The sequence below is a fragment of the Selaginella moellendorffii genome, unplaced genomic scaffold (genome assembly GCF_000143415.4).
Source record: "Selaginella moellendorffii unplaced genomic scaffold, v1.0 SELMOscaffold_125, whole genome shotgun sequence".
NCBI classification, from domain to species: Eukaryota; Viridiplantae; Streptophyta; class Lycopodiopsida; order Selaginellales; family Selaginellaceae; genus Selaginella; species Selaginella moellendorffii.
In genome coordinates this window covers 307555-325518 of record NW_003314386.1, presented here as the reverse complement: position 1 = coordinate 325518, position 17964 = coordinate 307555, and the positions used below count along the sequence as shown (strand labels likewise).

The 17964-nt window shown below is 43.1% G+C and overlaps 2 protein-coding genes across 3 annotated transcripts in view; both read right to left on the bottom strand.

The window, feature by feature from the left end:
• Positions 1 to 319: 319 nt before the first annotated feature.
• Positions 320 to 14268, bottom strand: LOC9644820. Its single transcript, XM_024665665.1, has 3 exons — positions 14065 to 14268; positions 13644 to 13817; positions 320 to 589 (listed from the first exon to the last, which is right to left on the bottom strand). The coding sequence occupies exons 1-3, from the start codon at positions 14266 to 14268 to the stop codon at positions 320 to 322; spliced, it is 648 nt and encodes a 215-aa protein (XP_024521433.1).
• Positions 11043 to 17964, bottom strand: part of LOC9644818 — a 10101-nt gene continuing 3179 nt past the window's right edge. The window contains exons 1-2 of one of the 2 annotated variants that reach the window (XM_024665685.1): positions 13307 to 13405; positions 11043 to 13252 (exon numbers count right to left, since the gene is read on the bottom strand). In XM_024665685.1, the coding sequence (XP_024521453.1) occupies positions 11354 to 12841 (1488 nt within the window). In that variant the 5' untranslated portion in view covers positions 12842 to 13252; positions 13307 to 13405 and the 3' untranslated portion in view covers positions 11043 to 11353. Of the gene's footprint in view, positions 13253 to 13306; positions 13406 to 17964 lie in introns of those variants that run through there. The other variant, XM_024665686.1, reaches the window with a different exon arrangement.

The window sequence follows — 17964 nt, the reverse complement described above, 5'->3', positions numbered from 1 at the left end:
CCAAGTTCATGGTGAACTGCTCCAGAGTTGCGAGCAACACAGCACCCATTATAGATCAATTCCCCCTGTCCTGGTTTTGCTGGAGCTATATTCTTGCCTGTTCTTCACTCAAGCGTGTTTTGATCGGATTCTTCAGCGCTAGACAAAACTTTGGTCGTTTGGAGGGAAACGTCCAGTGAGCTAGAGTTTCCAAGAATCACGCTGGAAAATCTCATTAATAGCAATGACACTGAATATGTACACTAAAAAGTTTACTTGCCGTATACAATTTGCGTCGAAAGAGCTCTCCTGGCTCTCAAACAATCACCCAAAAATCTGTTCACCGAGCAGCAGTATTCACAGCTTGATCTTGCTCCATCTCTTCCGGTGGTGACTTCACATAGCGGCCCAGAGACTTCTGCTTGTAACGGCTACACATTCTAGCCAGCCTCTCCTTGTTCCTGCGCTTCCTTTCCAACTTCATGTTGTATCTCTCCTGCCTCTCCCTCTCCAAAATTCCCTGCCAGAACACTTCTCCCGTGTGTGGCCAGAGCCACCGGTACGTAGGATGCTCGTCGTCAACTTTCTCGGCCATGTCTTCGTCCATTCCCTTGAGCACGTTAAAGCTGAACCACTTGACTTTCATGCCCGCGTCGGCTCTCGAGAGCGTTCTGCTCCATCATTATACCCGTCTCAGAATCCACGTAGATGAGTCTCCTGGCACTGTGATACGCCCAAACGTTCACCAGGACCTCAAGTAAACGGCAGTAGCAGTGTTGAGCCTAAGATATTTAGTATTTAGAACTCACAGCCACAAGAATTCGAGGTTGTACCATACCTCCAGTTGAGTGGTTGCAAGAGGACAGTTTCCATGATCGTGATATTCAACGTCGAGCTGAGAATCGAGAGCGTCCACGAACATCCTAGGACAAGATAACCAGTTAAGAAGATATTTCGTTGGAGTATGTGCCACAAACTGCAATAGACCAGGAAAACATGACGAACTCCACAAAAGATGAGGTAGACATAGCCCAGCAATGCTTGCTAGACCAGACACCAGATGACATCGTTGGAAGCTCCAGTTGGTCTTTGTTTAAGCCATACATTGTCTTGAATGTCTCCATGAAAATCCGCCTGGAATGGACACCGTTGGCCTTGACAAACTTTGTCTCGACACATACCTGCAGTTTCCAGCATTGCGTGCATCGCAAGAAGTCCAGAAATCTTCCAACTTGCCATAAACGGCATTGCTATGAATACCGACCCTCACAACCTCGGCTAGAGAGTTTTCAGCTTTTGGCAACAGAGCAACCTGAGGACAGAAAAATTTAAGATCGTATCCACCATCAATCCACAAACAGCTTGAACTTTTCCTGCTGTGGCATTTGTGGTTGAGGCAGTGCCTCTTCATCAATCATACTATCAAAAGTATGCTGTAATTCCAATGATGCTGCTAGCTCTTCATCATCATAAGTGATATTGCTTTCCACCTCTTCTAGAACATCTCCCTTATCATCTGTTCCATTCACAGCTTCTAGCGCTTTTGCTACCTTTTTGTGAAAAAAATCTTCATATTTCCAAGGTTTGCTCCACTTGGAATCTGGTAGAGATATACTTAAAAAACAGAGTAAACCTTTTGCCTCAAGCAAGCCGGCTTGAAGAGCTTGCATAATTTTCAAATCTATTTCTATACTTGATAAAGAGAGTAAGATTAAAAAATATTTAACAAAGACATACCTATATAATCAGTCAGCTTCAATGCAACTATTCCTCCTTGTTACTTCTCAAGTCTTTGTTAAATATTCCCATATAGATTTTTGTTTCTCATGTGAAGCTGGAAACTTTAAAATTGATGTAACCTTTATCTCAACAATTTGGTTTATAGAACCAGCACTATCCAACAAATCAAATGAGTCATAAGTTCACTAGTTTCTCACCATACCATCAATCTTGTTGAAAAATGACTCACAACAGTTTGATTCTGTCTCATCTAGAGGAATGTGGTGTTTTCAATATTTATCTATGAATAACTTGATAAGAAGAACATTGTAGTGGCAACTAATTTGAATATCCAAAAAAATCTCATTTGAAATGAAGTTGTTCTAAGCTTTGTCTTGCAATATCTAAAGTCATCACAGCCTATACACAAAAAAGAACTGAAATTAATCTCTAAGTATAAACAAAGCAAACTTGAAGAAGAAAGATGTTTTTGTAGCAACTTTGATACAGCCTTCTAGTTAGAGACAAGAAAATGTCAATGTAATCTGCCACAATACTTAAGTACACTTTAATTCCTTCACTAAGTTCACTTGGTTGGGATCCACCACCCCGTAGCATGCATATGCAAGCTTGAACTTTCTTAAATGCTAGTCTCTATGCAGCAGCTCAATTTTGATAGTCCTTCCTATCCACATCATCTTAATTCAAGCTATGTTCATGTCTTGGAAGAGCAACAAAGACCTCTTTAACATGATTTAGTGTTGTTAATAACTTCCCAAGGATAAGATTTCTTGAAGAATCTAGTGGATTGACAAGTTTTTTTGCCATTGTGGATAAAGTCTTGATCATGTAGTCCATAAATAGATCCATCCTCTTTCTGTAATGTTGTAAACACAGCCATCCCAATCAATTTTAAAACAACCACCATCTTTAGTTGTGTAGTCTTGTAGCATTAATTTTTGATGCCTTGAATCACTATCAGATGCATGGCCAATTATCGGGCCGAGAACTTGCCGCAAACTTTTGTCCCAAGCATCGTGTACTCACTCCCATTGATGCTAAATATCCATGTTATCAAACCCGTAAAATTAAAGTTATTATAATCACAACTAAGATTTCTAAATACCTATTGCAAGTAAGTTGGATAACAAAAACTAACTTTAGCAGATTGTAGCATAGCGGGTTCATCATAGGCACACAACCATAATGAACTTGTTGGAAATTGTCAAAAACTACTGTAATGTTATTGTATCCTTCCTCTCTTACCCTTACTTTAACAAAAAATTTCTAATATGTAAAATTATAAACTCAATGCTTAGTTTGTGTATAAAAATTTCAAAAAACTATAGAAAAATACCTACACTCCAACATTGTAGTGAAGCATCATTCTCATATCTCATCTAGTCATAAAAGTACTTGGCCCAACAAAGTTTAAGGATATAAAATCATACATTCGTGCTCTTTTATGGATTCAATTAGCCTCAAAAATCTACTTCGAGCTTGTATTCTATCATTGTCCACTTGTTACCCAAGACAAGTTTCTAGATATATCCATGAGAAAATTCTAAAACCCTGTCTTCCTTTCAAATTTGCCATGCCTTGTTGCATCACAAATGTCCTTGCAAAATTTTCTAGTATCCATGCGAGTTAAATCCTCTAAACAATGCTCACTAAGACCTTGAACTTTCATTGACAAGACAGTTATTCTCTGGTGTTGCTTCATAACTTGAGTCTCAAGCTATCTATAAATTGATGCTTTGATCGTGCATTAGCAAAAAGCTTTTTTGATGATAAAGTATACAGTCGATAATTAGCATATGCAACCACTCTTGAACCTCTAGCAACACCACCTCTATCATTTAACTTGATTTAGTGAGCAACTTGCATTCTAAAGCCATTTTCCATAGGAACTAAAGCACACTTCAGGCATATTAGATTTGAAAAACCTTCATAATCAACTCAAAGGCATGATTTATGACGAAAAGTACTTTCAATATTAACTTTTATTCCAAGATAAATCATAATTTGTCGAGTTTCCAACTTAGCGAACCAATCCTGGTTTATCTTATAAAAATGGCTTTTTGTGATACATATATGTTGGAAAATGATATCCCTAATAATTATGACACCATTTCAACACAAATAAAAGATATTCAAATTATAACATGATTTTATAACATTCTCATCACTTACTACTTGAGAATGTCCCTACTCCATTTTGTATTGCTATATTTTAAAAAACTAATCAAAGAAGTAAATTTACTTGTTGTTGGAAAGAATTTAGTGATACTTGGCTGTTGTGGATCAGTAACAAGAAACTTGCAGGGGCGGCCATCAACATCCAGATTATTAATTTTTCACTTTGCTTTGCGATCTATAGTGCTTTGCATGATTGTTTTGACATAACATTTGAAGACAAAATGTTGCTTTATGTTGTGAGTATAAGAGCCTAAAGAATGAATTAAATTTGAAATGAACACAATGATAAAGTATTTACCCCATTATAGAAAGAGTTAAACCATATAGTTGCACATTGTGCAATGAATTTTTATGCTCTCTAAATTGCTGAAATTAACAATTTGGCTAAAGAATAAATTTGTAGCTTAACTCTTTGCAAGTCTTAGCAACTTTCTCCATTGTTTTATCCATGAGTTATTAGTTCATAGAGGCTGATGAAACCAAGGAGGAACTTAAGTCACTACCAACTAAAAAAGTGGTTTTTATAGCAAGTTTATATCCCTCAATCTTCAAGTGAGATGAGATCAAATTCTTTAAGATATCTAATTTTACCCCACCTTTGAAATTCTTGTTCCACTCCATGTATTAGATTCCAAATACAATCAGCAACCTGCTAATGTAAAAATAACAAGTGTGAATGTTATATAATGTGAACAAAAACATGAATAAAGCAAACTTGTGTCACTTCAATTACATTATCAATGAAGCTTTGTTATTGATTTAACTCAACTTGAACATATGCCACATTAAAATCTCTAATCAAAACCCTATTGCCATTTACTACCCACTTACTTTCTTGAGAGAATGTAATATTTACAACTTTTCCATTTTCAAAGCCATTCTCTTAGGATCACTTCACAAAGATCATTTTGAATTTCTAATTTAAAAGGTGCATAATGATGCCTGAAAGATAACCCACCTTGTTTCTTGGATATAATCAGCCACATCAATTTAGATGCTACTATTGATAAATCTACTTTATTTTAAAATAAAAAATTCCTTTGCATGTACCTAAAATTTATCCTACAGTGCACTACACCTATCCTACCCCTAAAAGGGAATGGCTTGTGGCTATTGCCAGGGAGGTAAATGGATTTTTGTCTTTCCAGCTGCCAGATCCAGACGAAGACAAGAGCAAAGAGGACATTGAGTTTGACATGTTTGAGCATTTGGTGTTCACGATTTAACACATCCTACACTTGAGGTCAGCGGAAAAAAGAATAGTTTCGTTCTAAAACTCTTGTTTTTCTCAATGTGTCTAAGATACAACATTGGTGAGAGTCTAGGAAATGAAGACAAACTCATCTTGCTAGAGGAAGCGACACAATACCATCGGGAGTGTGAAATCAAGGTTGGATGTGGTATTACTTACATCAAGCTTTGAAAGCATATGCTCTATTTTTCTCCCAAGTTTTTGCATTCTTTTTCGTTTCATACCAGGTGGATGTTCAACCCGAGTTTGGCAGCCGGTGTTTCTTCATAGTTTGACAAGATCAAAGTGAGATTGATTTCTCATACGAAAGTGCATGATGGGGCATGCACAAGCCAAAGAGGATATCTCCCTCGAATGAGCTAGAGATCTTGTCTATTTCTTCAAGAATTCACGTGGACAACAAGGTAGGCCTCATTACTATTCACTCACTTGAGAACATTATTTGTAAAAAAATTTAAGCATAGATAAAGGAAACTGTTTACGTATACTTTTTAGCTCGTTACCTTGCACCAAGCCTTCAGGAAACGTTGAGCTGGGGAAGCCAGAAATTCTTAACTTCTATAATGGCTTTAGGACTTAGCAACAAAGGTCCGTTATAATTTCAACTCATAGCTGGTGTTGCACAGCATAGCTTAAGCTGTGTATTTCCCGGAGGCAAGAAGAAGATCAGAGTCATGGGCCAGACTGGAACTCGCACCATAGATTGTGGAGATGGATGTGCCATGTGAGCCATGAGCACTATCAACTCCATGGATTATTCTTTTAGGCACGTTTTTTTCTTTTTTTGAGCAACCAAGTTTACCAAGATCAAGTTTAGAGTCCAGATTTGAGTGGGCGTGTGTAGTTATAATGTGCATAAGTCACTTCCAAACTCCTACCATGAGATATGTGTTATAATTCTTGCAATTTAAATCGTCATTGTGTGCGTCTCCAAGAAGGGAGGCAGCTCTTATGCACACACTGCCCCAAATGAAAACCACCTTCATTGTTTAGATGGATGCACTAGTGGCTGGCACCTCATTCTAGGATTGAATCCAAAGAGTATTACCTAAAGAATTATAAAGCCAGGATTAGAAGCGCAGCTAAAGACATTGTAGACGCTGCCGTCCAAAATGTGGGAAAACACAAGAACGCCATGTCAGCGATCCAGGTTGAGAGCCACATCAGGCAAACGTCAAGAGACACAATATTTAACCGACATGTTATGAAGTTAGTATCAAGTTGAATACGAGCCAATCGCCCTACATCAGCAAGCTTCGTGGACTCATGGCTAAACTCAAAGAGGCTGGGTCTCCGGTCTCAACCAAGGTGCTCATCCTTTGCTCTATTACCCAGAGTTACAGTAGTTCTCGTCTATGCTCTTGTTCATTCCAGATCAAATGCTTGAGACTCTTTAGTCTTGGAAGAAGAGTGCAAGATGAGGAACACAATAAGGCCTCTCGGGATGCTCTTCATGAGCAGGCCTCGTATATCGGTAGCAAACCTTCTGGAGACAAGAAGAAAGGGGCTTTCATGCAGAAGTCCAACGACTCTTCTTCCCAATCTGGCATCAACACTATCAAGAAATGCAAAGGCCTACTATGGCAAGATAGAACATGTGGAGCAGGAGTCCGACCTCAAGAAAGCTGCTGAAAAGAACCCATGCTATTATTCTCAACCTGACACCCTTCTCATGATGACGTTTGCTCATCTCAGGGATCAGAAGCTGAAACCCTTCGGATGGATTCTGGGGCTTCAATGCATATCACACTTCTCAGATCTGCCTTCCATACTTACATTGAGTTGGAGACCTTGAAACAGGTGTACGTGGGAGACATGAGAGCACTCACAATCACTGGGCATGGAATGGTGGTCATCAAACTTCCTAATAGCTCACACAAACATCTCAAGAGGATGTTCTATATTCCAGGGATCAAACAGTTCTTTCAGTTAGTGTAGCATCTAACCAAAGGCTTCTCCACGTTCTTCTGCACTACTGGCTGTACTATCTTTGGACCAGATGGTGATAGTGGCTGATGTATGATACTCTCTACCATCTTAATACAAAATTACTATTTCCCTCAGAATCCAAGAGGCAGCTGCTTGCCTATTATGACCCATCTCCTATTTGCCATTGGCACCTCGTCTTGGGCACATCCACCTCATTGCTCATTGCAATTTGGTTGAAGGCTTCACACTTCCCTCTAGGCAGCTCGGGATTTGTGGAGCATGCCAATAGGGAAGCAGCCACAACTCCCTTCCCTCTATGATCCCAAGACGATGGTGCTTCAAGGATAGTCTACTATTTCCTTGAGCCATAAAAGGTACTTCGTATCTTTTATTAATGATACTGAACTGTTTGTACACTTCAAAGCTTATAAGATGACAGATGGTGGAGGGGAATTTGTTTCCAATGAATTCCATTAGTTTCTTCAGGAAGTTGGCATTCTCCACCAGTACTCTGTTGCTTAACAGAGTGTGCCAACCAAACTTAGGTTGCAATCTTGTATTAGCCAAGTGGCTGTTTAAACACAAGTACAAAGCTGATGGCACGGTCAAAGCTCACTTTGTAGCTTGCAAATTCTCAAGTTCTAGGGTTGGATTACTCTGCAACTTACAGCCTGTAAAGCTCACAATGATTAATTTGCTTTTAACCCTCATCAGTTAGACTTGTGTATAGTTTTTCTGAACAATGAGCTCAGGTCTACATAGCTCAACCTCTTGGCGTTGTGCATGTTGATGAAGAGCACCTTGTTTCTACGGCCTTAAACAATCACGGAGAATGTGGTACAACATTTCTCTTGGTTATATGCGCAGTACAACAAACACTAATCTCTACATCTTTAGACAAAGTCGAGGCTTCCACTTGCTCTATATAGATGATAGCATACTTGGCCTCTAACCAACTTTGTCTTCTCAACCAGATCAAGCAATCATGTTTCTCACAATTTGAGCTTAGGCATCTTGGTTCACCAGAACAGGCAATGAGGGATTCTGGAACTTTCTCTGGCTAAGTATATCACAAATATCCTCAAGAGGTACTCTATGATTCATGCTCGTTGCTACACCAACGGAGGCTGGTTCCAAGCTCTCCAAAGCTACTTCTGCTAATCCAATTCCCAAGGAGGAGAATGAGAGGCTTTATCAATCCATAATCAGCTATCTGGTCAAGAAAACCAGACCCTGCCTATTCAATGGGCTGTGTGGCAAAGTACCTGGACCATAACTCATTGGGCAGTGACTAAATGGATCATGTGGTATGTTTCTAGAACTAGAAATATAACCTTGCAAAGGCAAGAGCTCGACAAGCTCGAAACTGGTTGAGTTTACTGATGCGAATTGGGGAGGAAACAGTGATGACCAGTGCCCTACATCTGGTTACATTTTCCTCCTGGCAACATGATTAGCTGGTGTAGCAAAAGACAATCTCTCAAAGCCATGTCCAGGACAAAGGCAGAGTATGTGTTTGCTGCTGCTGCTGCGAAGGAGGCTATTTGGCTCCAAATAGTCCTTCAGGACTTGAGAGTGACGACAAAATCTATCAAACTGTGGTGTGACAATATGTCTGCTATAGCTTTGTCTAAGCACTTCTGGAATTCTTCTTAATAGTCTCAATGGTGGCTGACATCCTAACAAAACCTCTTCCTCTCATCATCTTCCAGAAGCAGTGTTGACTAGTTAATGATGCTTTCCTTGAGGGGAGTGTGGGAAAAGACACGAACACCACATCAGTGATCTAGGCTGAGAGCCACATCAGCCAAACATCAATAGACAAATAGCAAATTATATAAATATGTAACTGAGCAAAAATTATATACAAAAGAGTGTTGGCCATGAGTTGGTTGTTGTCCACTGCCAGCTGCCCTAATTTGAGATGCCATCACCACGCTTGAGCAGTAGGACTATATACATGATCTAGACTCTAGCCAATCTCTACCTCTCTTCACCAAGAACAGTGCAACTGTTGTGTTTGAGACAACAACCAGGCCGTTAGTGTGTTTCGGTGAAGTAAAGCAATCAGTGGGATTGTACTGGTTCCGGACTGACTCCTGTTACTGATGTCATAGTTGGAACCTGCAACTGCACTGCAACTTTTCTTGATGGCTGCAACTGTTGAAACTATTTGTTGTCATTCAACCGTTGTGTTCTCTTTGCTATGAGCACATCTGATACAGGTGAAACAACTTCTTCTTCTCCTTCATTGAACAAATCAATCAATGAAATTTATTCATCTACTAGCATATCCTTCCACGAACTTAGCATGAGACTTACTAGGGTCAGGTGTCTTTGATCGAAGGACAGGTTAAGCATGGTGCCATCAAGTGTTGAGAGCGTTTTCTTAGCACCTTGCTGATACTTCCCCAACCTCATGCCTTCATACTATCTAATAACCTTTGTTATGGACGCTTGCCAATACAGATCTAGTTCAATCAAGCTAGGAGACTCACGAACCTGACCATGATGAATTGTGGTTGAAGACGACGACGAGGGCTCTGTGGAAGGACTGATCCCACAGCGGAGTTGTCTGGCAATGGTTGACGAGTGTGAACTTTAGATGACGCCAGTCCAAGAAAGCCATGCCCTCCCCCTCAACGTCCCAGGGCAGTTCGTTACATTTCGGAAACATGCAGTGGAGCTGATCTGATCCCTAAGCCATCCCACCTAGTTGTTTGAAGCCCGAAACGTACCCATACCTTGTAACACATCGTTTCAGATTATAGCAGACACAGGAGAGTTGCTCAACACTTGAGACCAATCTAACAAGATTATGTCGTGCCAATCTAGAAAGGTGTATTTCATTGCCCTTTTAGAGTGTACAAAAAGAAAAAAGGAAAAACCCTAGTTCTCCCGTTCTCAAAAGGAATTTACAAATGCCTATGCTGGCCATTTGCTTTCATCTCATGCCGCAGTGGAACATGACTGCGTGGAACACCCTTCTCGTCTCTTACAGTCAACGCGGCTTCTTAGCGGACGCTTCCAAGGTCTTTGGCGAAATGCCACGAAGGGACCGAGTCAACGTGGAATTCCATGGTCGCGACAAACGTGCACGTGGACCAGTTGCTGACCTTGACTGGCAGAATGCCGGAGTTGGGGTTGACCGTGATCGCCGGCAGCGGTTGCGTTGACCGGCCCAAGGCCTTCTTTATCCATGCCGCAAAAGGTGTCATGGACGGCTCTGATGGAAGCGAACGTCCAGAAGATGGCGATCAAGCAAGAGCTTTGTTTCGAAGAATTCCCAGCTGGAATGTCCTGGCTTGGCTTGGCGGCAAATGGAGATATGCTCGAAGTCATGGAAACTTTCAACTCGGCCCCGGATGCCACTTTGCAGGCGGTGATGCTCTCCGCGTATGCCAGAACGGGCATCTCGACAACGTCTTTGAGGACATGCCTGGAATACAATACTCGACGCCTCGAAAGATGAAAGCTTACCGAGCATCGCTGCCACAAGCGCAAGCCTGCAACATCTTCGTGAAGTAACAGCCAGAGAGAATGATAGATTAGAAAAAGCTCATTGCTGGCAATGTAATGATAAGCCAAAGACGCTCTGGAACGGCTAGTGGCCGTTGAGCCAAGAGGAACAGACCCATGCGTACCTGCTGAATCCATCCATAACTTTCACAGCGGTACATTCTTCAACTTTTCTGGGGCCTGACTGTCAATGGAAAACTTCAAGCAAACACAAAACGATTTGCTAGAAAATCTTTCAGGTACATTGATCACCTTTCTTCCTGGCAGACAGAGGAAGATGATCGTCCTGCGACTATTCAAACTCCGAGTTCCGGGATCCGTCCTCCTTGCTTGCGCCATTCCCGCGTAGAGCGGGATCTTTAGTACGTCAACAGAAAAGCTCCAGTTCGAGCAGGAATAGTCAGTGGCGTGGCAATCAGAAAAGAGAATCCGAATGAGAGAATTTTCTAAATCTGCATTGACGTTTCTCTTAGACTTGTGTGTTTGACTGGAGTTGTAGTCGTGCCAAAGATTCAAACAATTGGGAATATATTGGTTTTGAATTAGCAAGATTTAGAATGAAATGCTGTGTTGCGGCATCTCTGGAATCCTGATCTGTTTAGTTTCCCTCTGTGGGGAATTTGGGGGGTCTTGCCAATGCAGCGCTGGCGTGCTCTTCTCCAAGAGATCATCTGCCAAATCCTACCTTGGTTGATTGTGAATCCGTGATGCCGTCGGAACAGCTGATGAGGATTGTGATGGCCGCGCAGCTAAACCTCAAAGCTCGGCTACTTCTAATGCCAGATCGATCCCTTCCATGGGTTGGGTGGTCGAGCTCTCCCCAGTCAAGCCATGGTCACTTGGTCTTGAGCTCGTCATAGTGGTCACCATGTCCACGATCTTTGCGATGTCCAGCGCTTTCTCCTGCTCCATGCTCAACAGCTTCTGGTCGTGGAGGCTGCACAGAATCGACATTGCATGCTTGCTCCTCTCGCCATCGTGATTATCCAAACCAAAGGAGAGCGCGCTCATGAGAACTGCTATAACATCGTCACTGCTACTGCCGCTTCCATCGAGTAGCGTTTCCAGGTACTGGCGATTCTTGCAGCAGAGAAGATCCAGCACTACTGCCACTTTGCTTCCTAGTGGATCAGCTTGGCAGGTACGGAGGAGGTGGAACAATCCATAGATGACGCTCTTGTAGCCAGGGAGAAGATCACCATGAGCGTCTAGAGCTAGCTCCTGGAGCTCCTGGGAGGAACAAAAGAGAGCATTCGCGAGGTACCTTGTCAAGTCGTGATTCTTCCTGAGTAGCGTCCTCAAATTCGCTGCGATCTTCTGCCTGGAGATCTGGATCTCTGGCTCTACATCGACCCTGGCTGGATCATCTCCATCGCCATTGAAGGTATAGCGCAGGGAATCCTTCCACTCCTTGTGCGTATCCCCTCGAGCAAAATCAAAGTTCGCGATCACACCCGGCTCGGCATTGGCAATCCCTCCAAATGCCGCAACCTTTCCTAGCAGCTCCAGCACCGACTTGTTGGTATCCGGCTCCAGCGCTTTCACCAGAAGCGAGACGCCTTCACCACTGGCCTGGACGAGGTGTGCCACAGCTAAGAAGGCGTTTTCATCTTCGCAGATCTCGGCCGCTAGAGAAATCGCCGCTCGCCGGTAGATGAGATAGTACTTGTGGCTCATGCACTCGAACAGCCGCTCCACAACTTGACGCTTAGATGCCAAGAGGAGCTTCCCACTTTGCTTTCTCTGATCTTCTTCTTCCCAGTGGCACACCGCATCCAGCATCAGCAAGCTCTTCCTCAGCTCCCGGTTGCCTCTCGATTCCAAGAACTCGTTCGCGACGTAGTCGACCAAGTTCATCCTTAGCCCCTTGATGGCTCCATCTCTCAACGTCGTCTCGTACACGGCAACGAAGAACTTGGACTTAGTTTCCAGGAGAAATCTCGGTCGGTCCCTGTTCTTCTTCGCCTTCTTGTACCTCACTGATATGATCTCCCAGCAGCCGTGGATGCACAGGAACAAGCTCGACTCGGCGATGACGATCGAGGAGAAGCTGATCATTGCGACGAGCTCGTTGAACTTTGGATAATTGTGGTGCTGTGGTAGCCAGACGATCGTGGCTCTGAGGCTGACGAGAGCCAGAACGATCTCAGTATTGTAGGCCATGTTGTAGACGATGACGAATGAGCGCCCGGAGCGAGCATTGTACAAAAATCTGAGAGGCAGCAGCAAGAGAAGCAGCGGCATTGCAAGAACAATACTGGGCCGCCCAAGGGGCCAAAGAGGGCGATGAGGGGAAAGAGGGCGATGACGAGTAGGATCAGGCGGGAATTCACCTTTCGTTTCTTTAAGCCTTGGGACAAGTTGAGAAATCGGAAGCCCCTGATGCCATAGCTAACGAGCAGGAGAATGACGTAGTAGAAGTCCAAGGTTTTCAGATCGTTCACGAATCCCCCCAGGAGAACCACAGTCGCCCACAGGAACATAAACTTTCCCAAGTTCGTGGTGAACTGCTCCAGAGTTGCGAGCAACACAGCACCCATAATAGATCAATTTTCCTGTTTTGCTGGAGCTAGCTTCCTGCCTGTTCTTCACTCAAACGTGTTTTGATCGGATCCTTCAGCGCTAGGTCATTTGCAGCTTCCAAGAATCATCACGCTGGAAAATCTCATTAGTAGCAATGACACTGAATATGTACACTAAAAAGTTTACCTCTTGATAGTCGTACACTACAATTCGCGTCGAAAGAACTCTCCTGGCTCTGAAAACAATCACCCAAGAATCTGTTCACCGAGCAGCAGTATTCACAGCTTGATCTTACTCCGTCTCTTCCGGTGGTGACTTCACATAGCGGCCCAGAGACTTCTGCTTGTAACGGCTACGCATTCTAGCCAGCCTCTCCTTGTTCCTGCGCTTCCTTTCCAACTTCATGTTGTATCTCTCCTGCCTCTCCCTCTCCAGAATTCCCTGCCAGAACACTTCTCCCGTGTGTGGCCAGAGCCACCGGTACGTAGGATGCTCGTCGTCAACTTTCTCGGCCATCCATTCCCTTGAGCACGCTAAAGCTGAACCACTTCACTTTCATCTGCCTGCGTCGGCTCTCGAGAGCATTCTGCTCCATCATTATACCCGTCTCAGGATCCACGTAGATGAGTCTCCTGGCACTGTGATACGCCCAAACGTTCACCAGGACCTCAAGTAGACAGCAATAGCAGTGTTGAGCCTAAGAGATTTAGTATTTAGAACTCACAGCCACAAGAATTCGAGGTTGTACCATGTGTGGTTGCAAGAGGACAGTTTCCATGATCGTGATTGTCAACGTAGAGCTGAGAATCGAGAGCGTCCACGAACATCCTAGGACAAGATACCCAGTTAAGTTGGAGTATGTGCAACAAACTGCAACAGACCAGGAAAACATGACGAACTCCACGAAAGATGAGGTAGACATAGCCCAGCAATGCTTACCAGACCAGACGCCAAATGGCATCGTTGGAAGCTCCAGTTGGTCTTTGTTTAAGCCATACATTGTCTTGAATGTCTCCATGAAAATCCGCCTGGAATGGACACTGTTGGCCTTGACAAACTTTGTCTTGACACATACCTGCAGTTTCCAGCATTGCTTGCATTGCAAGAAGTCCAGAAATCTTCCAACTTGCCATAAACGGCATCGCCATGAATACCGACCCTCACAACCTCGGCTAGAGAGTTTTCAGCTTTTGGCAACAGAGCAACCCAAGGAAAGAAAAATTTAAGATTGTATCCACCATCAATCCACAAACAGCTTGAAGCTTTCCTGCTGTGGCATTTGTGGTTGAGGTAGTGTTTCTTCTTCATCAATCATACTATCAAAAGTATGTTGTAGTTCCAACAATGCTGCTAGCTCTTCATCATCATAAGTGATACTGCTTTCCACCTCTTTTGAAACATCTCCCTCACCACTTGTTCAATTCATAGCTTCTAACGCTTTTGCTGCCTTTTTGTGAAAAAAATCCTTATATTTCCAAAGTTTGCTCCACTTAGAGTAAACCTTTCGCCTCAAGCAAGCCAGCTTGAAGAGCTTGTATATTTTTCAAATCTGTTTCTATACTTGAGAAAGAGAGTAAGATTAAAGAATATTTAACAAAGACATACCTGTATAGTCAGTCAGCTTTAATGCAACTGTTCCTCCATGTTGCTTCTCAAGTCTTTGTTAAATATTCCCATATAGATTCTTGTTTCTTATGTGAAGCTGGAAACTTTAAAATTGATATAGCCTTCATCTCAGCAATTTGGTTTATGGAACCAGCACTATCCAGCAAATCAAATGAGTCATAAATTCACTCATTTCTCACCATACCACCAATTTTGCTAAAAAGTGACTCACAATGGTCTAATCTTGTCTCAATCTATAGGAATGGGGTGTTTTCAATACTTATCTCTGAATAACTTGATAAGGAGAACGTTGTAGTGGCAACTAATCTAAATATCCGGAAAAATCTCATTTGAAATGAAGTTGTCCTTCAGATTGCAAGCCTTGTCTTGCAATATCCAAAGTTGTCACAGCCTATACGCAAAAAAGAATTGAAATTAGTCTCTAAGTATAAACAAAGTAAACTTGAAGAAGAAAGATGTTTCTGCAACAGCTTTGATATAGCCTTCGAGTTGGGGACAAGAAGATGTCAATGTAATATATCACAATACTTAAATACGCTTCAATTCCTTCACTAGGTTCACTTTGTTGGGATCCATCACCCCATAATATGCATATGCAAACTTGAACTTTCTTGGATGCTAGTCTTTATAGTAACTTAGTTTTAACAATCCTTCCTATCCAATTGGTTTAAGGGGGAAGAGATAGGGTGCACTACAACAAAAGGTTGGTATTGCTAGATCCTTTATCAGTCTTTGCCTAAACTAGTTGAAAAATTGATCTTCACATATATATTTGACTAAATAGTACTAGGCTAGGTGACTTCTCAAAAAGTTCAACTTCAAGTAGTATTGAAAAGGTTTTAAATTATATAACACATGTGATTATGGGATGATATTTAAATATATTGTCACTATGGATCCTTAGAACTTTAAAGGGTAAATGAGGATAAAATAAGTGTGGTATATATGGTATTGGAGCAAATAGTATGGGTTCAATTCACATTGAATAGTGGCTACTTAAAATATAATATACTTGTGAGCAAGATATGAATCGTGGCAATGGGCTTCTATTCTGCCTCTGCCTCTTCCTCTGCCTCGGGCTTCGTCTCCGCCTCTGGCTTTGGATAGTCATGCTCCTGAGGAGGAGGAGGAGGTGGAGGAGCAAGGGAATTCTTCTGTGCAACAAAAGAATTCATTCAAAGCAAAGAAACAGATTTTTGTACCTCCCTGTAGATCTTAAGGTTATGATCCAACTGCTTCTCCTTCATGAACGTGATGTGTAGCCTTTTTGTTCATCGCCTTCTCCTTCTCCGCCATCGCACTTGGCTGCTTTCCCGCCCAAATATGCTCTTTTATTCTCAAATTGCCATTTCCTTTTAACGCATTGAGTGTAATCATTATCTATTCTTCATGATCACGAGGCCTTCCGGTCCTTTTCAAGGCTCCAGGATTTTCTGGAAGCAAACAAGAGCTAGCAGCTAATTTGCCTTCTGCTTTAATCTTTTTATTTGAGTGCTTGCAGCTATTTATGCGAACGATTTTGGCTGTTCGCTGCATCAGCTTGCATTGAGGAGGCAAGGCAGTAGCCTTATGGTGACACTTACATGCTTGGACTGGCCTCTTTCTTTTATCGTGGATCATCTCTCCATTTTACGTGTGGAGTTCTTCCCATGAATCAAAACTAAGTGTGCTGGCAAGCCATCCGGTTGAGGAGATCACGCATTCTCAACTTCCCTCTGCAAAAACGCATCCCATATGTGACCAGCTCCACACCCTGTATGCCGGAGGGCCGGGATACACCAAGTTCAACGGCTCAAGAACCACGAAGTCTACCTCTTGGCATTGCTTGAGAAGACCGTGAGATCTTCCTCTTCTTCTTCCTGAGTGGTCATCTTTTATTCGTGCCACTGCCATAGTCTCCTAGGATGTAGTTTCTTTCACCCCGACCTCGAGGTGCCCTGTGTGATCCGCACTGGCTCAAAACATGCCGGTTGTGTTGAAGTTCATTGCGATCCTTCCCTTGGCCGAGGCTTTTTTTACGTGAAAATCGATCGCCACGCCACCTTTCTACAGGTGCGTGCAATGGAGGACAACGAGATGATCGGTGTTGACAACTAGATGGAAGCCAGCATCATGGACGGTGCCACTGGGCCTCACCGCGGTTGGCACGCGTCGTCATGGATAAGACTCCTTTGAACGCTTTCTCTTGTCTTGTTAACTGCAAAGTTTGAATTGACAGGGAGTTGAAACTGCCGATCCCAGCTACTTAATCTCCGAGAAAAACATCTAGCACCAAGGAGATGCAAATCGTTCAGGTAGAGTGGGATAGTTCGTTTTGTTCTCACGCAATTGCTAACTGATCTCTCGTGAAAGCTAGATCGACTACTTGCCGCATTCCGAAGCTGGCGAGACAAGGGTTGTGTGGCCGTGCACGGCTGCCACTTCCACCGGGGGCCCGGTGAACAAGCTGGCAGGTCGCAGGAATTTACGCGAGTGGTGTCCGCAACCAGGAAAGGCGAGAGCATCATTCGACGCATGGTTGCCGCACTTGCATGAAGTACAAAGCTCTCAAGCTCAAGGAGCTCAAGGCAGGGACAACGGGTCTGGTGGCAGTCAAGTCAAGCTTATCACCAATTCAACCACGTCCAGGCACATCGTCCACTCTCTAGCTCAGCAACACCCAGTCTGAGGCAGGACTGACTCTGCAGCCGAGCGCTTGATGTCGCCGGCAACCTGCTGCCTAGGGCTGGTAGCTTAGAGTGGTGCTGCATCTTTCTCAGAGCGCTCCTTCTCCTGCCGGATAATGTCGGCAGCGGGCCTGATGGCTCGTGTCAGGTGGTAAGTAGAGCGTTTTGCACACCATCGAAGCGGGAATATTGAATCACTTAAAGCTGCAGGTAAGTTTTGTGAATTGAACAACACTCTTCTCAGTATATAGAATAAAGGTGTGGGGCTGAACCCAATTAAATAGGAATATTCTCAAGGAGCTTAAAAGAGATCAATATAAAAGGGTTTATCAGCTTTATAAATTGCATAGGGTTTTATGGTGTCATGATGCTCTCCACGTATGCCAGAACGGGCATCTCGACCACGTCTTTGAGGACATGCCTGGAATACAATACTTGGCGCCTCAAAAGATGAAAGCTTACCGAGCATCGCTGCCACAAGCGCGAGCCTGCAACATCTTCGTTAAGTAGCAGCCAGCGAGAATGATAGATTAGAAAAAGCTCATGCTGGCC

Bases quoted from the DNA above. Each gene is read 5' to 3' on its own strand.
- LOC9644820 (XM_024665665.1), bottom strand. From the start codon at position 14,268: ATGGCGATGCCGTTTATGGCAAGTTGGAAGATTTCTGGACTTCTTGCA. The intron at 13,818-14,064 runs GTCTGGTAAGCA...TAAATCTCTTAG, and splicing joins ACGATGCCATTTGGCGTCTG to GCTCAACACTGCTATTGCTG. The intron at 590-13,643 runs GGAATGGATGGC...AACGTGCTCAAG, and splicing joins TCAGCTTTAGCGTGCTCAAG to GGAATGGACGAAGACATGGC.